The sequence below is a fragment of the Cyprinodon tularosa genome, unplaced genomic scaffold (genome assembly GCF_016077235.1).
Source record: "Cyprinodon tularosa strain WSP-4 unplaced genomic scaffold, ASM1607723v1 ctg19, whole genome shotgun sequence".
Lineage (NCBI taxonomy): Eukaryota > Metazoa > Chordata > Actinopteri > Cyprinodontiformes > Cyprinodontidae > Cyprinodon > Cyprinodon tularosa.
The window spans coordinates 1,860,936-1,884,362 of record NW_024038678.1 but is presented as its reverse complement, the minus strand read 5'-3'; the positions used below and the strand labels follow the sequence as shown (position 1 = coordinate 1,884,362).

Sequence of the window (23,427 nt, the reverse complement as noted above, 5' to 3'; positions counted from 1 at the left end):
TATAAAGGGAATTTTGCATAATATGGGACCTTTAATACCACCTACACTGATGTACTTGTCCACAGTCATGGATTCTGTTTTCGTTTTACTAAAGCTTAAAGCTACAGTGTGTAATAATTACAGGGATATACAGTCAGAAATGTAATATATTATACATAACTATGTTATTTATCATCATCTACGAGCTCAGCCTCTTAACCTTAATATTTGCGTTGCCTTAGAATTCATTATTTATAATTACATAGGAGCGGGTCTTGCAGCCATGGAGGCAGACATCTTTGCGCTACGGCAGCGCAGAGCCAACAAACTAGCGATTGCGAGATCGCCAAAACGTCACAACGATGTAGAAAAAAATCACGGGTATATTTATTATCTTAAGTCTACATGAAATCTATACCCTACACAGACTAATGAAATACTATCTATAAAATTATCTATGTAAACAAACCTCATCACTTGAGAAGGTAGGTGATGCGGACGTCGTGGAAGACATTTTGTCCCGTAACGCTCGCCGTACTGTTGGGGGGGAGAAGCGGTGGGGGGGAGATGTTCATGTTTCTGCAGTCTGACCGCTAGATGTAGCTAAAAGTTACACACTGTAGCTTTAACTAAAGCTAAGCCTAACTATCATAGCTGTTCAGCTGTTATGGTAAAGTTTACTTATTTAAAAAGTCAACTTAAAAAAAAAACAGTATGACAGTTTATATACAAATAAATTACAATTCGTTTATATTGCAAGACAATAAAAATGTGCTTGTTTTTATATTTTCAGTGCCTTAATCTGCTCTTAACCCTTATAAATATGCGTTTAGATGTGAATAAAATGTTCTTCAAACATGTTCTGTATTAGTTGCCCGTATATAATTTGTGTTTATATTCATGTTTAAAAATAGATTTGCTTTGGGGAATCTTGCATATTGTGTCTTTGACAGTGTTTTCACACATATAACACTTGTACCTTTTTGTGTTTTTAATGCTGTTGCTGCTACTCTTTCTGCTGCCTTTCACTGTTCTGATGCTGTCAAACATGACTGCACATGTTTTCAGACTCCTGATTTAAGAACAAGGAGTGTGCATTTTTAATGTTAACTCTCAGATATTGGAGCACTGCTAAATTAATTTTATTTTTTATTTCATAGAACTGAAGCAGATGTAAAGGACCTTATAAAAGTTACACATTTATTTTAGAGAAAAATAAAGTAGTGCTTAAATTAAGAATAGTAAAAAATAAGTCTCCAAATGTCTTATTTATAAAAATGAAAAATAGATATTTACTTTATCCCTAATTTAGTCTGCCTCAAAATAGTTTGTATCAACTTGTTTCAAAGGAAACCTAATTATCAAATAAATCCTAAATCACATCAGAGGTTTGTTTATGAACCCTGAAAGAAAAGAGGAACAAAAACAGACAGTTCAGAGATAAAGCTGTGAAGAACTTCGAGCAACCCAAGTCAATAACACCTACAAATTTTGAATATCTAACCTAAGACCTTTACATGGTTTCACTTGTGATGCATGTGCACCTTTCTTTCATTCTAGTCAGTAAAATCTCTTTCTCTTTTCTGTATTGAGCTTTAACAAAAAATAAGCACTAAAGAACTCAGAAATGTTTCTGTGAAAACCTCTGCAGCTGATGCACACCTACATGTTGCAGCGTGTCAATGCCTTTTAGTGCATTCAAGCTTGTTGAGCTGTCTTTGGTCTAGGCTTCTTTTTTTTCTTCTTTACCTTAATTTGGAATGAAACAGAAGTCTTGGTTTACAAATATTATTCGTGGTTTAGTTAAACCTGGTGTTAAAGATAACTGATGATCCACTGCATCAGTTTGTTTTGCTTTATCAACGCCTGTTCTGCTCCATTCCTTTATAGATTTTTATGAAACATTTTCCTAATCTTCATTTTGATTTAATAAATATATTTAATATATAATTTCACTGTAGGTCTACAAACATTTTTTCCTTAATATAAGAGAAACATATATTTTGGGTCTTTATAAATATCAGATGATTTAGCCATTCCAGATCTTATTATGATATTGATAGTTGTCTTCTACAAACTACAGTTTATTTAAAATTTTCATGGACTAGGATAAAAAGCAAAGTGAAAACCTTTGGAACATTACACACAATGACATGATCACTGTTTATTTTTCTTGCTTAAGAGATAAACCAAGTCAGCACTACAGTATTCATGTACACCAACTCTTTCTGCTTTGTAATATTCATGTAATATTACATTTAACATAATCCAAAGGTTCAGAGGGCTGGTTTCTGGCCAGTGTAGCTGGCTTTTAAACACCTCTTTGATCACAGAACATCAGAACAAAAACCCCAGTGCTTGTTTTCAGGTGCTGTCAAATTTAATTTTAGGTATTTAGTGACTTTTGCCTACAAAACAAATTGTGACTGTTTAGCTTTAATTATGCTCTTTGTTTCTCCTATTTTATTTAATTACAATTTTTTTTTTTATATTTGACAGTTGATCATCACGCTGTTTTATGATATTTATGTGTTAGGGCTATTTGGTTATGGAAAACATGATTGTTATTTTTATCATATTGACAATCATTTGACATTATATTCTCCTAGAGTTTTAAAACCACTGTATTGCTTTTAAGACAACAAAATAGTATGCTGGTGAGTTGGATTGTGGTGAATTATTAATACATTTGATTGCCAGTATACAGTAAATGCATAAATTTTCTGAAGTTATGACTGGTATTTTATAGGAATTAAAAAACTTATTAAAAATGAGAAAAGTATTGAGTGTAAAACAGAAGCTGTTGAAGAGCGTTGTCCTTAAAGTATTTATTTATTTTTCCCTCATCCTTTAGGCAACCACCAAATGTTCGATCTCGGCAGCCACCACAACAAGAAACCTCACCTCAGGAGCCCGAGGAACCCGAGGAGATTCTGGGCTCAGATGATGAGGAGCAGGAGGACCCCAATGACTACTGCAAAGGTGACTCATGGGGCCCTTAATCACATATGCTGCTGTAATTTAACTGTTATAAAATCAATCTTTAATTTGTCCAGTTAACAAACCTCCACAAAGCCCTATTGGTGGCTAATTAATCCATCCAAGCTGGGTTTTGGAGAAGCTCCAATGACTCTTACATTAACCAAGCTGTTTTAAATTTTTAACACGTCACTACACTGTTTAGATTTTTGCCTCCTTTCTCTTTCTGCTGTTCGACTAAATGTATTTTCTTCTTTTCTTAGGTGGCTACCATCATGTTAAAGTAGGAGACCTTTATAATGGGAAATATCACGTAATCCGCAAATTAGGATGGGGACATTTTTCGACAGTTTGGCTCGCCTGGGACATCCAGTAAGAAAACAAAACATTGACCATACTCAGTTTGTTTAGACTCTGCTTTTTCTATTCCATATCTTTTTATTTGTGTTTTTGTCTTACTTTTTTTTGGCACCCATCAATTTCTTTTTGTTGTTGCAGGGTTAAAAGGTTTGTTGCTATGAAAGTGGTGAAGAGCGCTGAGCACTACACCGAGACGGCTGTGGATGAGATCAAACTTCTTAAGTCTGTAAGTTGTACTAATTAGAACATGAATAAAAGGAAAGCAATAGTTTTCCAGCAGGATTTTTCAATTATAGTCAGAAAACCAGAAGCTTCCATTTGTTTATGTATAAACAGAGGTTCAGGAAAAATATGTACAGATTTTGAATTGAGTTCTTCCTGTTTAGGAAACAATGTATCATAGGTTGGATTCCAGTGAAGCTGAAAAGTTAGGTTCTGCAGAAGTTATTGATCTTAAGAGGAACAACTTAACTGTTAATTTGTTTTGAAGTAATCTCTTTTTCAAATGGCCTTTAAGTTCATGGTGGTTAAGGGCTGATTTCACTGTGGATAATGACACTTACCAGTTTCAGCCAATCTTGACTTGGTCCTTGGTATTAGTTCAGGTTTTGTTGTGGCTTAAACACTAAAACATCTCTAGCAAATGGAAAAAGTCTTCTCTGAACTGTATGATTGTTGGAGATTTACACACCACTGTAAAGAGGTGTGTGTGTGTGTCACCAGGAAGTATGATCTCTGTTGATGAACGAGCTCTGGATTTCCTCAGTTCACTTTGAGTTGTTTTGACTGATTTGTTTGAATTTTTCTGTTATCTTACTAGGAAGCAGTATGGTTAAAGTGTTTCCTGGAAATACCTCCACTCATGGGGTTTTGATTAATACATGTGTTTTACGTTAACCTGTTAGAAGCTCATAACTCATCATTATTTGTGCTTTCCCTCTGTACCTTTCAAACTTCTGAATTTGAATGGTTCCTTAAACCTTGGTTTCACTTCCAGCTTGTTTTCTTTTTCCCCATTTTAGATCTGTCATCAGCTTTATGCTGAAAGCACAGTTCTAAGCACATTCTGTGTAACCTTACATATAGTTTCATTACTATAATATAAAGGAATAGATTATACATTTGTACAGATTTAGCTACATACACCAGTGCTCAAAATCTTTCCAAACGGTCCCAGATGATATCATTGAAAAGTCTTAAAGAATATTAAATTTTCCATCTACATTTTTTAAAAAGTCATAAGGCATCAAATAATGGAAAAAAAAAATGTTATTGTTAAGCAGTGTTGGGAATGTTAGTTTAGGAAAAAAAAACTTGGTTACTTGTCCTCCATCGGGTACCCATATATAACGTACATCTACGGGTAGAAAAAAAACGCAGATTATTTCACGGTTACGGGCACAGATGTATATAAACGAATTGCAGGTATCATACTTACAGCGTAAATTAAACTTATTTCTATTTTCTTTATATTAATTCTAAATCTTAAAAAAAAAAGTTTATTCAAGAATATCCAGATACAGTGAACCCTCGTTTATCGCGGGGGTTACGTTCCAAAAAGAACCCGCGATAGGCGAAATCCGTGAAGTAGAAACCTTTATTTTTTTTACAGTTGTTTACAGTTGTTGAAATACTCCATAAAACAATAAAATCAAGGAACAAAAACTTTTTACAGACCCAAGCATTTGTTTAACAAATAAAAGAACTGTATAAACGTTTGTTGTTGTTGGGTTTTTTTTTTTTTTTTAATAACGCGAAGAGACTGTTTAGCCAATCAGGATGCAGAACACAATGCATGATGCAAATTCGTGAAGCAGCGAGACAGTGAAAAGGGAACCGCGTTATTGCGAGGGTTCACTGTAAAAGTAATTTTTTTAGAGCAATGAGGCAATCCTTACTTCCTTCTTACTGCCAATTTACAGCTGTTAATCTGTGAACGCAGCGCACACTGGATTTGAGCATGTGGCAATTCTCTTTTCTGCCTCTATTATATACGGCTGTTTGTACACTTTGTGATCACGGGTCTGGTAGCACCTTATTATGTAAGGGTCCCTTCGGTCCCGGACGGGTTTTAAATCGGGATAATTGCGGGTAACGGGTCGGGTCTTGGTTCTGAATTCTACGCGTGAGTGCGTGTATAGTTTTGAAAAATCAGACCCGTGCAAGACTCTGTTACTAGTTGCTTCTCCAGGAAATTAACCAAGTTAGTTACTCAGTTCTTCCACAATCAAGGTACCTCGTTTCTAGTCAAAGTAAATATGCACTGTTACTTTATATGGTCTAAAATAGGAAAGAATTGGTAACTTTCCGGTCATTAGAACTTGAAATACAACTGGGGTTCAGTTATAAAATATGATGTTTGGTATTAATAAATACATTGAATAATTAATCAAAAAGACTGCACATCTGAACACAGTGTATGCTTCAGCATTATTTCGATGTGTGCGATGGGTCGAATTGCAATATAATGTAGATCAATTTATGATTTTTGTTTATACTGAAGTTAAAACAAATATGTTTCATATTTTTATACTTTTCCAGGATTCCCCTTGTTATGAAAACTGTATGAAGCTGAGAAATTATGCTTTTTAAATAATGCAACAAAATAAAATCTACTTTGCAATTGATCAATCTTTGAATGAGGTCATAACTAAAATGTAACATTTTTAAGTAACCTTTTCTGGAAGTAAGAACAATTTTAAAAATTGTTGCAGCAGCACCAGTCTGCAGCCGTGGACGCGCCTGGTCACATCAGTCAAATTCGAAACATCTTAGAAAATTTAGATCATCTCAACCTCTTAACAATACCTGTTGGTGTGGTCTTTTCATCATCCAGCAAAGATGGACAACAACAGTATTTTTGCATCATCAGTGGTCTTTATGCAGGTTAGAGCGATTAAAGGTTGTTCCTGTGGCTTAAGGCTCGTTCCTCTGGTGAGAGCCGCCTTACCTTTGTTAAAGTGACGGAGCCGCTGCCTGAGCCAGGATGGAGGGGAACATTTATGTTCTGTATTTTCCTGTCTCTACCTGCAGTACAGCGAGCATTTTGTAGAGCAGCTTAATAAACTTTAAAGAAGCTGCATGTGCAGCATAACCATTATGAAGGAATGACAGGTGGAAGCACTTCCCCAGCACTGCGCTGGGTGACTGGAGGAAAGTAATAATAGGAAAACATTTTATGTAACTTAAGAATAAAGCTGTGTTTCTTTGCAAACAGCTTTTTAACAAAAGAAACTAAAAAAATTATTGCTCATAGATGTAGGGGGCAGATTTAGCTCCCCTAACACTTGGACCTGCAGCTCTGGAGAGGAATCAGTTTCTCTCTCTCCTGTTTTTTTTGCAAATGGCTCTCTGTAGCTCCAAAAGTTTAATATGTGTAAATGTGAATCATGATCGTCATGATTTTTATTGACTTAATGTTTCCTCCTCTTCAGGTGAGAAACTCAGACCCTGATGACCCAAAGCGTGAGATGGTGGTCCAGCTGCTAGATGACTTCAAGATCTCTGGTGTTAATGGGACACGTATCCTTCACAGCAGAATATCACACCCTGGTTTTTCTTATTCCCACATTGTGAGCAGTGAAAGCCCTGTGTTCATTAAAGATAAAAATGTACTTCCCTAGAAATATATTGCAAGGAATAAACAGTTTGATTTCTTGGTGTAACAAACAGAGCTGCGTTTAACCCAAGGGACCTCCATGCGTCATAGCAGTCAGGCTTAAATAGATCCCCTGAATGCTGCACAGGGATTGCTGCAGCTGTAATCTGAGATCCCCTTTTTACCTGTTTATCCAATACCCTACGCTCTCACAAGCTCCCTAAACACTTTATTTTTTCCATTTTTTCTTAATCAGAGTTTATTTCTTAACTGCTGTTCTCCAGATGTCTGCATGGTATTTGAGGTGTTGGGGCATCACTTGTTAAAATGGATCATAAAGTCAAATTACCAAGGGCTGCCCCTGCCGTGTGTAAAGAGCATCATCAGACAGGTAACATGAGAGCCTCAGTCTCACCTTTTTAAACCCGATGAGTCACCACAAAGCCTTAGTATTGTAGCCACAGGCCGACTGAAGGTTGAAAACTTGTCAGGCTAGAAGTTGTTGTGGTAACTAAGTGTATATAAAACAATAAAAGACTTCTGTCATGCATTACGTCAAAGAAAGAAGTGGAGGAGGAAATCTTTGCTATTATGTTACCATTTACTTATTCAGCTGATATTTATAATTACAAAATATGATCTTAGATTATATTTCTATTTAATGGAAGCAGGCTTGATTTAAGCTGTAAAATTATAATTTTATAACTTTTTTAAATTCATTTTTTTGTTGGTTGAGTCTAGATTTTTAGCATGTATTAGATGCATGTATGCATTACATGCATTAGGTTGTAGTCTGTGCCCTTTATATGATTGACACCTCATTAGCTTCATTAAAATATGAGGTGCTTAGAATGAAGCTTAGCTGCTCTCCATGTGGCGCTGTGATGTTGGAGCAGTCTGTTCATGGCCAACTGCAGCTTTGGCACAGAGTAACCATGTATATTAATGCCCCTGTCCTCGCTTGTTGTTTTTCCATTATCGCTTAAAAACCAAGTGGCATCTGTTTACATTCTGCTCTGCAGAATGAGATCTAGAAAGCTGCCGGAGCTGCATCAAAGCAGGTCAATATTAGGAATATTCCCAGTGTGCTGTGAGGCTAAACAGTGTCACTGGTGAGGGCTTTTCATCCATCTTATTTATTGCCTTACTGCTGCATAGTTTGTAGGAAGCAGGTCAGAGTTTAAACACTGCAGCTCCAAAAAAGTGAAAAACCAGAAAGTTTGTTCACAATCCCTTTAATGTGTTTTCTTTTTCATGGGAATTATTCCAGCTTACAAATTTCACAAGAACATTACTTGGGCTCTGACTTTATTTTTTTTTTGCAATCCTCCCAAGCATTCCCTGCCCAAAATATCCAATTGATAAATTACATTGACATAAAACACTTTTTACATTGTGGTTAATATTAAAGTATAACATTTATCAGGAATTTATAAAAAAAAAAAAAAAAAAAAAAAAAAAAAAAAAAAAAAACCTGATAAAAAAAGCATAAAAAAAGCCAGGCTACAGTTGATACAAAAATCCTTTGAGTTTTAGTTGATGTGATTTAAAAACTGCCGAAAGTGACAGAGAATGCCAATTATTGACTTGCTTATGAAAATTCAATTAATAAACATACAACATGGTGCAAACAAACACAAAGTTTTGGAAAAATGTCAATACTAAATGATCCAGAAGGGTTAAAGTCAATTGTCTACACCCAAACTGCTGATTTAGCTGTTAACTAATTTGTTGCCATAATATTCTCTAGGACTGCAATTTTAAACAGCAGCTGATCTTTTCCTTCATAAAATGCTTAATCTCTTGACTTTTGACTCTGAATTAAGTCAGTGGTTTAATTGACCGCTTTACTCCAGGACTGTTAAACCACATTAGTATTTATTCCCTTTTCTAATGGTCTTTAGTGGCGTATTGCCGGCTAAATGGTGTTGCTTCCCCCATATAAATCAGTTGTCGAAACTGAAAGCTGTTTCACTATTTAAAAAGGAAAACTTGTCACTATAAAGTTTGGATTTAATCAAATTTACCCACCACTTGAGAAATGTACCACCATTTGTCCACTAATGGATTCAAACCCTTTATTCAATTGATTTAAAATCACTAGCATGTTGCTAACACAAATCGGTGCGCTCCATCACAAAGAAAGCTTAGACCTTTTTACAATATGGCTGATTCTGGTTCTCTGAAGGACAGATTCGAAGGCCGATTACATCATAGCACAGCGCCGAGATCTAGTCAGATTCCAAGACTCCTTGTTTTGCGTTATACAAATTGGTCCTTCTTTATTTTAAGGATGGGTCTATCAGCTGTAAACTTAAAATGCACTTTCTGTCATTTTCAGCCGAAAATTTTCGATAGCCTATTTTTTGGTGCATCCCTAAGCATAATGTTACCTTAAAAACTACAATCTCCCAGGGCTATACTATAATGGATAATAAGTCCTGGTCTGGAGGTTCAGCTTTTCAGTTTGTCAAAAGATTAAGATTCACAGCAGATTGTTAAACTTAAAGTGCAGATGCAGAAGGAACTGGCAATTTTCATTTTGATGTATTGATCACTGAGACATACAATTAACTCTTACAATTTCAGGTTAAAGATATACCTTCATTGCAAAGGTTTCTGAACTTTTTAGGGATGCTTGTTTTGCTCACAGCCAGCTCCCCAGTGGTTGAAACTCTGATTCCCAGCACATTATTTTCAAACTTGCTCTGGCTTTCATCAATGAGTGAAAGTTGAACAGAGATGTAATTCAGCAGGTTAGACCTGTTAATGTTCGGTATATTTTGCCTTATTGCTACTTTGTTTCATGTTCTCACTGTTGCTAGGTAACACAGAGTGGCACTCTGTGGGAGTGGGGCTTGAACTCAGAACCTCTGGATTCCAAGCGCCATGCTCTATCCAAACTAACCACCACACTCTCCTCCAATTTGACACATTTTAGCTTCTCTGTCTGTGTAAAGTGGTAGAAATGGTTTCATAAATGCAGTGGAATAACCTGATTCTGACCGTCTTAGAAATATTGCCCTTTTGGAACTGATGACAATGAATTGATGTTAAAAAAAAGTAGCTTATTCTTAAATAACTTTTGCAGCTGATCAAATATTTCCTTCTTTTTTTTTCTAGGTTCTTCAAGGTCTTGATTACCTGCACACAAAGTGTCAGATAATTCACACGGATATTAAGCCAGAGAATATCCTGATGAGCGTTGATGAGCCCTACGTCCGAAAGCTTGCAGCTGAAGCTACAGAATGGCAGAGGGCCGGGGCTCCTCCTCCCTCTGGCTCCGCAAGTATGACTGATACACATAAAATCACACCGACACACACTGTTGGAGCAGAAATGGTTTAAAATTTGTTCTCATTCAATGTTTTCTTTACAGTAAGCACAGCACCAGCCCCTAAACAGGTACACATCGTTTATCATTCTGAGCAGTAACTCCCCATTTACTTCTAAGTCAAATATGCAACTTTTGGTGTGTTGTTTTCATTCCGCATTTCTGTTAGACTGTGAAAATGTCCAAGAACAAGAAGAAAAAGTTAAAAAAGAAACAGAAGCGTCAGGCAGAGCTGCTAGAAAAGTGCATAATGGACCTGGAGGAGATGGAGAAGACCACAGAGACACGAGAGGACGACGAGGAAGATAAGGACCCACAATCTCCAAAGGGACGAGCCTGTGCGCCTCTAAGACACGTGTCTCTTCAGGATTTCAGAAATGATGAACTAGCAGGTAAGAAGACAACATTACTCATAGAGCAAAAATATATATAATATCGTATATAGAGAACACATAATCATAAGTAGATATGTGATGCCCTAACAGGCTTTATGGGTTCACAATTCATTCCTTAGAAATAATTTTGGAGTAATTATCTCTTTGATAAACCATCAGAGCAAAGTGTAACATCAAATAACCAGAGAGAGGGGCCAGATGAGGTGTCAGAGGCCAATTGTAACGGCCATTCGGAGGTGGAGGAGAGGCAGTCCAACTGTACAAATGAAGACCAACACAATGGGAATGCAGAGTTTCCAGAGGAGCAACATGAAGTCCACCCACTGTGCAACGGAGTGGAGTCCACAGCTTTCAATGAGCTGTACTGCGAGATTGACAGCAGGGGGGAATACAGCAGAGGAGTAACTCAGCGACACCCTCCTCCAGGGATGGAGGAAGGAGAACTGGAACCAAGCATTTTGCAAGACGAGGATGAGGAGGATGAGACAGAGTATCATTACAGAATCCAGGACGGCTTGAGAAACGGTCCGTAACAAATTGGTTTATCTGCATCGTCTCTGTCGACTTCTCTGACCTTTGGAGTTTTCATTAAAAAAATGTTTCTATGCTTTTGTGTTTCCCTTTCTGCTCCAATGCAGACAAGTTGACAGCAGGCTCCTTGTTGGTTAACCCTCTTGAGCCGGGCAACGCAGAGAAGATCAAGGTCAAGATTGCTGACCTGGGGAACGCTTGCTGGGTGGTATGTAGCTAATGATCATAGGGATCTTTGCATACTAGAGAAATATCACTGGTAGAACATTCAAAGTCATTTAAAGTCCTCTATATCTATATAAAAACAATTTGTTGTTCTAGATTGCCTTTTTATCATAGGATAAAGTAGTTGGCATGTTTTATCTGTTTTTTTTCCACCCAGCATAAGCACTTCACAGAGGACATCCAGACCCGACAGTACCGGTCGTTAGAGGTGCTCATTGGTGGAGGATACAGTACACCAGCTGATATATGGAGCACAGCCTGCATGGTGAGAGGCCTCAGCAATTACTTGAACACATTCCTGAAATCTGGTTCAACTTTTCTCTTTACCTAGATGATAAATTAGAACATTTGAAGCTTTAATGTAGTTTACACTATTGGATCTTATGGTTCTAAGATGAGTTCACAATGCTAAAATTGGAACGAGGGGAAATAGACAATAACTTTTGAGCTGGAAATGTATTAAAACCAACAATTTAACAAACTGTTCATCAGCAGAACCAAGGTTTAAGACCACAGCCTTTAAATGCCAAACTTGGCAAAAAAACTGAGATTCCATAAAATGTTCATTCACACTGTCAAGACCTCCTGATGGCAAAGGCAAGAAAGCACTCTTACATTGGATGTGGGAGGATTGTTGGGATGCATTAACAAGACCTCTCACAACCATATTAAAGTTGGACATATGTTTTTAAAGAGCTCCTGTAAATAGATAAAGAATATTGATATTTACCATCGAATATGTTTTATACTTCACAGTTCCTGTTAGGTAACATCTTTTTTCACTTGTAAAAGTTGTATTTAGCTTAATAAAGTGAGTCATAAGGAAGGGTGGAAGTTCAAACTTCGAACAGGATAACATTTGCATCTTCCTTGTTGGCCTTTGCAGCTAAGATGAGGTTCTCTGTTGGAGGAAAATGTAATATTTTAATAAAGCTAGCCTGAGCTTTGACCCTTTGGTATTTTAGCTGCTAATTGCATGGTTTACATTAACTCTGATACATTTTAACCACTAGGATTTTTTTAAAGATTTGTTTTGGTGCTTTTGTACAAATGGCAAGAATATTTCTACTGTTTTAATTGCTGGGAAATAAATTAAAAGAATATGAAGCATTTGAAAATTCATCATTAAAATGATCAGTATCGTTGCACGTAGATGTTTCCTGTATTCAGCATCTTTTCCAGTGATGATGGTGATTCTCTTTCTTATCTTAGGCCTTTGAGCTTGCCACTGGTGACTATCTGTTTGAACCTCATTCTGGTGAAGATTATTCCAGGGATGAAGGTATTGTCGGAGTTTTCCCTTCCTGTCTTTTGCCCCCTGTAGAGTACCACTGCTACAGCTGCTCCATATAGTCACACTCTTAAAGCCTGCTAAACTGTTGAAGGATGTTTAGTGTTGGTAGTTAATTGATCATCTGTTAAAACCCTCAGGAATATTTATAGTTAATTGGCTTTGATATGTTTGCTAATGTAATTTGCTTTAATAACCACACATTTTAAAGCATATTCATTCTCATCTGCAATGTGAATTCTTGTGCAGTTTACACAGTATTTTGCATGCTGCATAGATATTTACCTGTTACACAAGAGAGTTGATTTTATGAATTTTCATGTTATGGAGGAACATTCCTGTGTTTATTTCCCAACCTTTCACACCCTCTCCCTGGTCTCCCTGGAAATGGGGCACCTCTCTATACATCCATCTCCATGTTTTCATCACTCATTCCCCTTGTTTTCTTCACATCTTTGGAGCTGTCTGTGTGTAAATGTCAACTTGCTGCTTTGCTTGAACTTTGTGTGTTGAAGTGATTCTGCTCTGAAATGTCAGGTATGTGCTGACGCTGCTTCGGCTCCAGGCAGCTGTGAATGGGCTTTTTTATTTATTTATTTTTGTTACTTGCATCACATACAAAATGTATCCCTCCTGGCTTTATATCCCTGCTTTGTTTGCCGTCTAACTGGCATTTTGTGTCAGAATATGTTGAGTTTCTTTCATCCTTGTCATATTCCATCATTTGGTTTGCACTGTTTTCCTAAAGCTTTTTAATATTCCACAGCATTGTAGTCTTTTCATCAGTTTGCTTGTCATCAACTAGTTCATCATCCATTCTCTTCTCTTCTCTTCTCTTCTCTTCTCTTCTCTTCTCTTCTCTTCTCTTCTCTTCTCTTCTCTTCTCTTCTCTTCTCTTCTCTTCTCTTCTCTTCTCTTCTCTTCTCTTCTCTTCTCTTCTCTTCTCTTCTCTTCTCTTCTCTTCTCTTCTCTTCTCTTCTCTTCTCTTCTCTTCTCTTCTCTTCTCTTCTCTTCTCTTCTCTTCTCTTCTCTTCTCTTCTCTTCTCTTCTCTTCTCTTCTCTTCTCTTCTCTTCTCTTCTCTTCTCTTCTCTTCTCTTCTCTTCTCTTCTCTCCGTGCCTCATTTCCAGACCACCTTGCTCTCATGATAGAGTTGCTTGGTAAAATCCCTCGCCATTATGCTCTGGGTGGGAAATACTCGCAGGAATACTTCACCAAGAGAGGTACGCCACCCCTCTGTCTATGGCTCACTCTGGGAAATGTGGAAATGAGGATGAAAGGAGAAAGGTCCTGACAGCACTCTTACATGTGGAAAATATCAAAAATACATTAAAAGGAGAAAACATAGGAGCTTAATTTGTTTCACAACTAGCGGGGTTTTTTAAATTCCTACCAAATCAGGTCGGGAGGAACGAGTCACAAAGGCAAAATTCCCATCCTTTTGCTCTTTTTTTTTCAGAAAGAAATATAGGGTATTCCAGCTAAAACCAGTGCAGCCATGTTTATTTTGCTTCAGCCTTCCACCTCTGGTGGACACGTTGACGTAATAAACGTCACTGCACTTCATTGCAGCTGACTCCTTGCAAGATGTATTTTCAGGAGACAACACATTTGTCTTGCAAGATGACACATTTCTAATAAAATGTCATAAGATTTTATTAGGTCTATTTTACTATTAAAAAACAAAACAAACATCATTAATAACAGGCTGACCAAAGTAAGCAGTTTAATGTTGGTTCCTCACATGGGTTCTGTTGGGATGTACTTATTAATCAACACTTATCAGCAGTCAGTAAAACATGACAGCTAATGTTTTAACAGGGCACAGAAAACATCCCCTCATTTAGACTGCTAAACTAGTGCAAATAAATGTTCCTAAACTTCATGTTTGGATCTGACTTGAGTTAGTGAGTTAACCTGAAATAATAAATCTGATAAACTGTATTTATTCGAAGTATACATCTGCTTTCCTTGTATACCTTTTTAAATGATTTCTCTAGTAGAAATGCTGGTACGCTGGCATGGTTCATGTGTTTTCCTGAGGGAAACTAACCTCAAAAGGGTTTTGGTATTTTCAGGACTAGGAGTGAACCAATCGATCAGGCCCATTATCCTTGTTTTCAGGTGATTGGCCGATACTCATGTAGGGCTGGGTAATTTATACCGCAAATTAAAATGAAAGTATACTGTGATGTAAAATTAGAATTCGCAGGTCAGGGTATTTTTTTTTTTTTTTGATATTGAAGACTGACCTAAAAAAACAGCAGTTGGTGCACCTTTATTAAGAGTCTAAACGAATTACCCCAGACAGTTTGTTCCAGATCTGAATGTGATAGACCAATTGAAAACTGATTTGTCTCATAAGAAAAAGAATTGGAAATTATAGGCATTTCTTTTTTCTCTGAGCAGCAGAAAATAGTGGAGACGACTGGCAGTTGCATCAATTTCTGACCCTCAACTCAGATGTGCTGTCAGCCCCCCTCCTTCAACCCTCCAACCACCTACCCAGAGTGGGCCTGACTGAGACACGCTCTGATTATGTTGTGTGTTTTCTTCCTTTTTGCTACCCTCTGCTGTTTAGACCATATAGCACTGATCATTGAGCTGCTGGGGAGTGTCCCCCGCAAACTCATAATGACCGGCAAATATTCCAAGGATTTTTTCACCAAGAAAGGTAAAATGAAAGCATCAAGATTTAATTTATTTTATTGTAAAATACCAAACGTCTGTTCACACTGCAACCTTATTTATATTCATACATGATGTTTGGAATTGGATAAACAGCAAATGTAATTATCATCATAATATGGGAAAAATTGACAGGTAGAGCGCCTTGGAAAAATGTACCACATGATGTTTTAAGGACATCAGGTTATAATCCAACACTTGATACTAATTGTAATATCTGACCATAAGACTATATTATTTGGTGTTGGTCAAAAACCAACTTGTTAATAGTCCAGTTGCATTGTACACATGTATCTACGGGGTGAGCTGTGCTGTATGCTTGGGCTCATTGTCCTCTTTGACCCCGTCTTTCCTCCCAGTCTCAAGTGTTTAGCTGCCTCTAACAGGTATTCATTCAGGAATTGCCCTTGTTAAGGAAAGCTCTTTGTTTACACGTTGAAGCTTTCCCTCTCCGGTTCTTTTCCTGGGAAGAGATCAATCGGGACAAACTGTATAAATGACGCTTCATAATGTATACGTATTAAATAACCACATAACAGATTTTGACAGAAATTGTATCCTATTCAGATCAGAGAAATTGCTTAGCGCTGCTTACCTTTCGTTGGAGTGGTCCCGAATCAAAGTTAAAGAAACATTTTATACATCTCTAGTATGCCACATCACATCAATGCTTAATACATGTTTGCAGATGAGGAGACATCCATGGCTCCAGCTTTATCAAAATATTCCACTTTGTTCTTAGATCAAGGACACTGTTCTCATTCCATTCCCAGATCTTTGCCACCTGCATAATGAAGTTGACTTTTTATCCTAACTGTTCCAATTAGATGGAAACTGCTTGGGAAAGCATTAGTTTTGACATGTAATAGGCGGCAGGTATTATCACACTTGCTCATCATCAATAAAAAAATCCTAACAGTCTTCACTCCACACATATTTCCATCTAATCCAACCAGCTATTTGTCTCTGCTGCAGAAAAGCTTCCCAACTACAGGATACTCCAAACACATTTTCCCCTTTTCAACTTGTAACAACTAGAGCAAATTACTGCGGATTAATTCCTTTCGACGTTTCCATGAGGAACCATTACTAGAGGTAGACGGATGTATTAGCCAGTCGATATTTTTTGGTCAAAGTTTGTGTTTTTTTGTTTTTTTTGCATCAGTATTTGCCAATACGAGCATGCATTTACTGATCTTTCAAGTTCATGCCTTGATATCATGTTAAACATATGCATTGGCGCTCCATTCATTTGCTATTCATCGATAATGTTTAGTTTTTCCAGTTTTTTTTGTTATAATTATGAATTATCTAACAATGGTTATCACAGTAATTTGTGTTATGTAAATGGTGAAAGAAGACAATATCAGCCTAAAGAATTAGCCTCCCCATAAATTTAGCAGGGCATAAAGGTGATTGGTTAGATTTATATCTTAAAAAAACTCTATCCGTCAACCTCTAATAGTTATTTGGATCAATTCATATTTTTAGAGCCTGCTTGCCTGGGTTTCCAATTGTTCCAAGTCGCAGTGAAAACGCAGCATCAGAGGAATGTCGAACACTGATTGGTTAGGGACTGGGCTCATCTTTCGCAGCTGCTTTTTTTTTTTTATATAACTAATATTTTAAACAAGGAAATCATTTTATGCTGGGCTTATTGAGTATATCAGCACTATTATAAGCTAGCATTAGGTAGTGTTGTTTAATGCTGAATCGAAGTAAAGAGCTGCCTTGCTATCAAAGATCGCGCCCTATTGAGATATTACCGCATCATAAAGGAAAGCGAATCAATCCGAATTGAGCTGATTGACCTGAATAGATAAATTAACTGGAAAATGAGGCAAATTAGTCACACCTATGATGGTGTCTTTAGGTTGATGGGAAGTGTGGAGTTTTGCAAATTGGTGTTAAGTTTAGTTTTGGTCTCATCTGAGCAGAGCTCTTTTATCCTAGACTTAGACTTTATCATTTTTTACACGCAGCATATACAAAACGATATTTTGTTCAGTACCACTTTAAAAGACATTTCCATTTCTAAAGTGAAGCAGTGATAAAAAGTAAACATGGCGATCAAATGTAAACATAAGACTGTAACTCTTCCTTAAAGGGCAGATTTGTAGCTGGGCTGTCGACAGATTAATTCATTCGAGTTAGGCTTTTTTGCAGCTCCTCCAGAGTTGATAATAGCCTCTTGATTGATTGGTTCTCTATGACATGTGCAGCCTGTCTTTTAGGTGGAATGTCATGTCTTGTTGGATTGCACAATGTGCTGTAAACTGTGTGCGTCTTGGGATATTGTTGTATAACCTTATCCTGCTTTAAACATCTTTACAAGTGTATCCCGGAGTGTAAAGCTGTCTTCATTGGTCTTTATTATGCTTTTTGATGTTTAAAGACATCTGAGTCATTCATAGTCATTCATCAACCTATGCGTTAAGGTTTGACATAATTTCATTCAGGTTTGATAAGAAAATGCATACAGTGTCTCAATGGGATTTTATTGCATTGACTTAGGAAAGGAAACAGCAGAAAACGTGTACGGGTATAAAAGGATAATGTCAACAAAACTAAAACATACTAATTAGTAAATAGTGTATTTACTAATTAGGGGATTAAACATTTTAAAACGGAGATATCTGTCATTGTGAAGTCAGAGGTGTGCATGAATAACACTTAAAGGTGTTCTGAAATTACAAAGTCAGATAACTATCACAAAAAATTCCCAGAAGTCCTCTAACATTGAGGTTTTACATTATGAATGGAACTTCCAAACTCTCCTTTATCAGACTGGCATCTCAAGGTGTAAACCAGGCATCCCCAAAGTCGGGCCTTTAGGGCCGCTGTCCTGCAGGTTTTAGAGGTTTCTCTGCTTTAGAACTGCTGTTTCTGGTGATTGCAGTTTAGCAAAAGCCTGTTAATCAACTATCAATGTAAATCAACTGTGCTGGAGCAGGGAAACCTCTAAAACCTGCAGGACAGCGGCCCTCCAGGATCAACTTTGTGGATGTCTGGTGTAGACTCTCCATAAATGAATGGGATACGTGCCTGAGTCCATGAATAGGCTGCTGCAAAAAGCCTGCCTCATATCTGCATCTCGTAGATGTCATCCTTATACAGGAAAAATCTCTGGATAATGCACTGCTTGTTGTATAAACTGTCATTTTTTCCCCTCTAATTCCAAACTATGTGCTGCATTTTGTCGACTATAAATAAAGTCAATTCTTAAATCCTAATAGTTTAATTTGTTAGTTTTAGATTTTAAGAAAATGTAAGTTCAAAGGGTATAAATAGTTTTTTCAAAGCTTTGCAACTGTCTTTCTCATTTTTTTTTTTTGTTTTTTTTTTTTTTGTAGTGACATCACAGCCCTGTGGTGATGGATTGTTTTTTTGGTTTATCTGCAGGTGATTTGAAACACATCACCAAGCTGAAGCCGTGGGGCCTGCTGGAGGTGTTGGTTGAGAAATATGAATGGCCCCGTGAGGAAGCAGAGTGCTTCTCTGACTTCCTACTTCCCATGCTGGAGCTGGTCCCAGAGAAAAGAGCCACTGCTGCAGAGTGCTTGCGCCACCCCTGGCTCGCCCTCTAGTGGACATGTTCAGGCGTTGCACCTCCCTTTCCTTCCCTTCCCACTTCCTTAAGAGACTGCAACAGATCACTTTCCACTTTGGGCATATCAGATGAATATTTATTTCTCTTTTTGTTGCAATGTTTTGCATTTCTTATGTTTTCGTCAAGCTGTTGCTTCTGTGTATGTTTGCTTTGTATTTGTTCGTTCTCCTCTCCGTGTGACGTCGGGAAGCCATTTGGATTTATAATTTGATGTCTGCTCCAGCTGCTGTGCTGTTCAACCCATCCAACCAGGAGCAAAACTGTCTTTGTTCTGCTAGTGAAGCCTCCTTGTTTGTTACACTCCTGCACTAAAACTCAAAACAAATCAAGGATATGTAGCCTTTTCTTTGTTCTTTAAAAAAGGACTTATTTTTCTCATTCATTGTCATTAGTGCTGTGTTCCTTTTTAAAAATGGATTATTTTACCTTATAACTCATGTGTAGGGATTCTTATTTGTAAAGTAGGTTGAGAAAGTTGCACACTAGGCTGACATTTACACTGACTGCGGCAACATTCATGTCATTTCTGAAGCTCTCTAGAGTATTTTGGGCACTCATTAAGTTGTGCATATTTGGCTATAACTAACTTAATGTCACCTGGTATTGGGAAGGCAGTGAATGAAAAATGAGATGGTTTTGTTCTCATGGGAGGCTGGTATTCTCGTACACCATTTTCAATTCAGGTTTAGTGTTTAAAAGGTTTCAATGAGAGAAAATGTTAAAGACCAGCTCAAAATAGGAGGGGAAGAGGAAAATAAACTGTATATATCTGTACCAAAGAGTTTGCCTTTATGTATATTACAGTTATGTACAGTTTTTAACAAATCTTTTATCTTAGCTAAATTGATTTAGCTGGGTAGCTGTGTTTTAATAAAGTGTATGGGAGATGTTTGAGCTTGGTTGTATGTATGGCCAATTAAGTAATGTACATGTTTTTAACTATAGAGTCGGTAAGATCTGATGTTATGTGGTGGTGTAGCAAACCAATCATATCAAAGTAAGCTATGTTATCTGCTGAGACCTTAAGGTTAAAAAACAAAAACGACATACAATTTACATTAGTGTCACATTCAAAAGCATAGACTTTGTGTGAGTTGTTAAAGACAAACCTGTACAACACACCATTCAATAAAAACAGATCTTCATGCAGTACACAATGACTGTTTATGTGTTTATTTGGTGACAGGATGAACATAGTGGATGAATAGCACTACTGCTTTTGAAGAGAAAAGGATTTACTTCTTGATTCGGGATATCTTCTTTCATGGCTATCCATGTGTTCATGAGTTTTCTGGAAAAGAAAAGAAGCCTTTATTGTCTGTTATTTGACTTTTAAATTATGCTTTAACAGCAGGAAAAAATTCAAACGTGAAAGTAACAATTGTTCATTCTCCAGCAGTCAGATGGTGCACCCTGAACAGGTCAGTAGGCAGTAAACTGTATTGCATCCAAGTTTAATTTAGGCTATGATGTGAGTGTTATGAGAGTTTAAAGGAGAGATGTAAGAAAAGGAAAAGTTTAAACTACATGATGTGCTACCACACTACCCTTCATGCAGTATAAGGCAATATAAGTCAAATATTTTTGTCTTCCTAAATTAGTCAGTCTACCATGTAGAGAAAAACTACAATATAAATTATATATGGTATATATATATATATTTTTTTTACAAGTGTTGTTCTTAAACATGATCAGTTATCAGAGGTGCTTTTGTAATGGTTATCGGCTTGTCTGCTGAAAATTATATTCTCTCCATTTTAGCTTTTATCCCAGCATCGAATGGAATAAGCAGTGTGTAAAATCTTGCGTTTCCAAACAAGTTTGCTTTTTTACCCTGAAATTTTCAGTTGGCTCTTCCTAGAATTGAATTCTGCTTCAATACATCTGCTGAATCCTGTGTATGCCCAGGATGTAACAAATTTGTTCCTCATGAGATTACCTTTCTTTGCAAATGCCAAGAGGAAAAAACTGTTAAACAATTTCTTAAACACTAACTTCTCTGTTCAGTTTATATTTAGAATTGATTTGAGCTGATCTAAAGGTTCTAAACAGACTTCTAAACATATTTGCAGGAAATGAGTTAGCACTGGAAAATGATGTACACTCACGCTATATGAATTATATTTAAATAACATGTTGAATTAAAATATTCAAGGCCAAGGTAATGTATGTTCTTTATGGATCACGGCCTTAAAATAAATGAATATTAGCAACTGACTGATAATGAACTGATTTAATATCTTTTTAAATGCATTTATGCATTAAAACTTTTTTCACAACCCTTACCTGCTCCCTCAATCTCAAAGTCATCCGGCAACAGTTTGTCCTGCCGATTACCAAGAGTGAAGGACAGAAGAGCCAGGAGAGCGGCGTCCAGAATGCTGATGATGGCTAAGATGTAGGCCCAGCGCACAGTGCAGTTTCCCAGAGCGTATTTATCCGTTTTCTGGCCACACATCCTCTTTACTTCCTCTGCATTCCAGCCGTCAGGGTAGATCATGCAGCCCATCACCATTAACACGGCTAAATGAGGGATTCAGAAAGTTTGTCAGTTCAGTTTTAAATTTCATAAACAAATAGTCTAGTCTTATAAAAAAGTTGATTGATCCTGCTCTAAATGTTCATGTGCTCTTAATTTCTGCATTTATGCAGCTTTTATAAAAGGTTATATTTTAAATGGCAGATTTTCTACTCTCAGGTCTGCTTGTTGTGTAGTTTAGGATCAGTTAACGGCTCACCAACACCTTATCCTGTTACATGCAACCAAATCCTCCTTTAGAGGTGTCAGAGTGTGTTCTGACACCAGAAACCCCGCTGAGTTTCAGAGAAGACTAACACATGAACACCCATCTCACACTTGAAACTGGAGAGGTGCGATGCTGGCTGATGATACAAAGACTTCAGCATCTCTAGCGGAAAGCACCGGGGTGTGACGTTAAACTCTCGATGATGTTCTGTTGTTTTGGCTTTTCCTGTTATTTATTTTTGTATTTTTTTAAAAGCAGCTTCTGGTAAACATTTATACCTGACAACAAATTACTGTGCAACACAAGCTTAAAAATATGAACATTTTACAGATGGAGCGAAAAAGAAAGGTGTCCAAAAGAATAACACTGGAATCTGTATTTCTTATCTTTATGAAATGGTTAAAACTACCAACAAAAACATGAAACAAAATAAAAAGAAACACCCCTTTATTTTAACCTGTATTTTAAACTGCAACAAAAGTTTACGGCTTCATTCAAAAGAATAATGTGTAAACATAAAAAATCTAACAAGATATGCTGTTTTCTGTGTTCAAAATATTTTGTTGGACCCTTTTTTCTCCATCTAGGTCCAGTTCGAGGGTACTGGTTCGAAATACAAAGAGAAGACTGAATGATTGGTACCTCCTGTGTCTCTGTCTTCCTACTCTGATACAAATATCACATAATATTTCTCTACTGAATCACCATGGCAGCAAGATAGACAGTAAGAAATGAATGGGGTTGTTCAATAGGCTTTTTTTTTTAAGAAACAGGAGAGAAAGCTACTGAAAAGGTTGAGGTCCAAATAACAAAAACAAACAATGATGACAAAAGGTAAAAAATAAAGTAATCAAATAAGCTAAAATGTAATTTGAGACAGAAAACGAGGACATGCTTCTAATAAACCTAATGATTTTAAATAGTAGTTTACAGAAAGAATAAAATTGGAGCATGAATTTTTACTCCTAATTTTGCATTTTCTTAACAAACACTCCCTTTTGTAAAGGCCAAATTTATCTATAATCAAGTTTTTTTAAACTGTTATCCTCTGCAGTTCTGTTTACTAAAATCAACAAGGCAGTAAGGATGAAAGAGTCTGACCTGACGCCAGCTGCATCCATGCACAGATCTTGTAAACGTTTCCTGCGTTGCAGAAGAAGAACAGACTGAAGGCCACCATCGTGCCCACCACCAACAGCATGGAGGTTCCCACGAAGAACATGGCAGTCCTGAAGGCCGGGGAAGGGATGGAGTTGAAGTCGAAGATGCTGCCTTTACAGATGAGCTCAGAGGTAAGCGCGTTGCCGATGCAGTAGTGGAAAAGGCCGAAGTATCCGGCCTGCGGCGTGTTGACGCTATCCCCGATCCAGAAGGGCTGGATGAAGACCACCACGGTGATGATGGCGAAGCAGATGGTGAACACGGCCCACATGACGCCGATGGCCCGGGAGTTCCTCACATAGTTGGTGTGGTAGATTTTAGCGGCTTCTTGGGCTGGAAGCAGGTCCATGATGGTGAGAAGAAAAAGTTTGCGTTTTTTCCCCGACAAACGATAAAAACTTTTAAAGTTGTTAAAAAGTTACTCCAGTGTATGTTTATAAGGTTTAGTTAATCTGTCCTTTGCCTAGAGCCGACGGACCTTCTAATTTCAGACCGGGATGAAGTTTCAGCACCATGGACAGCTTCCACGC

The 23,427-nt window shown here is 37.2% G+C and overlaps 2 protein-coding genes across 3 annotated transcripts in view; one reads left to right on the top strand and one right to left on the bottom strand.

Moving 5' to 3' along the window:
- srpk1a (SRSF protein kinase 1a) overlaps positions 1 to 20,143 on the top strand; it is a 27,867-nt gene extending 7,724 nt beyond the window's left edge. The window contains exons 3-16 of one of the 2 annotated variants that reach the window (XM_038283063.1): positions 2,834 to 2,961; positions 3,222 to 3,330; positions 3,457 to 3,544; positions 6,753 to 6,840; positions 7,201 to 7,307; positions 10,040 to 10,205; positions 10,296 to 10,321; positions 10,420 to 10,642; positions 10,805 to 11,170; positions 11,284 to 11,384; positions 11,559 to 11,666; positions 12,614 to 12,683; positions 15,273 to 15,365; positions 18,782 to 20,143. In XM_038283063.1, coding sequence (XP_038138991.1) covers positions 2,834 to 2,961; positions 3,222 to 3,330; positions 3,457 to 3,544; positions 6,753 to 6,840; positions 7,201 to 7,307; positions 10,040 to 10,205; positions 10,296 to 10,321; positions 10,420 to 10,642; positions 10,805 to 11,170; positions 11,284 to 11,384; positions 11,559 to 11,666; positions 12,614 to 12,683; positions 15,273 to 15,365; positions 18,782 to 18,966 — 1,858 coding nt within the window. In that variant the 3' untranslated portion in view covers positions 18,967 to 20,143. Of the gene's footprint in view, positions 1 to 2,833; positions 2,962 to 3,221; positions 3,331 to 3,456; positions 3,545 to 6,752; positions 6,841 to 7,200; positions 7,308 to 10,039; positions 10,206 to 10,295; positions 10,322 to 10,419; positions 10,643 to 10,804; positions 11,171 to 11,283; positions 11,385 to 11,558; positions 11,667 to 12,613; positions 12,684 to 13,821; positions 13,915 to 15,272; positions 15,366 to 18,781 lie in introns of both variants that reach the window. The other variant, XM_038283064.1, reaches the window with a different exon arrangement.
- lhfpl5b (LHFPL tetraspan subfamily member 5b) lies at positions 18,702 to 23,427 on the bottom strand. The gene is made up of 3 exons (XM_038283065.1): positions 22,838 to 23,427; positions 21,276 to 21,512; positions 18,702 to 20,280 (listed from the first exon to the last, which is right to left on the bottom strand). Exons 1-3 carry the CDS (start codon positions 23,244 to 23,246, stop codon positions 20,270 to 20,272), a joined length of 657 nt encoding a protein of 218 aa, XP_038138993.1. The 5' UTR covers positions 23,247 to 23,427; the 3' UTR covers positions 18,702 to 20,269.

What these genes read in the sequence shown, in the direction of transcription:
- lhfpl5b (XM_038283065.1), bottom strand. Translation starts at nt 23,246, where the DNA reads ATGGACCTGCTTCCAGCCCAAGAAGCCGCTAAAATCTACCACACCAAC. An exon ending in ATGGATGCAGCTGGCGTCAG is followed by an intron (nt 21,513 to 22,837) that starts GTCAGACTCTTT and finishes TCCCTCATTTAG; the next exon opens with CCGTGTTAATGGTGATGGGC.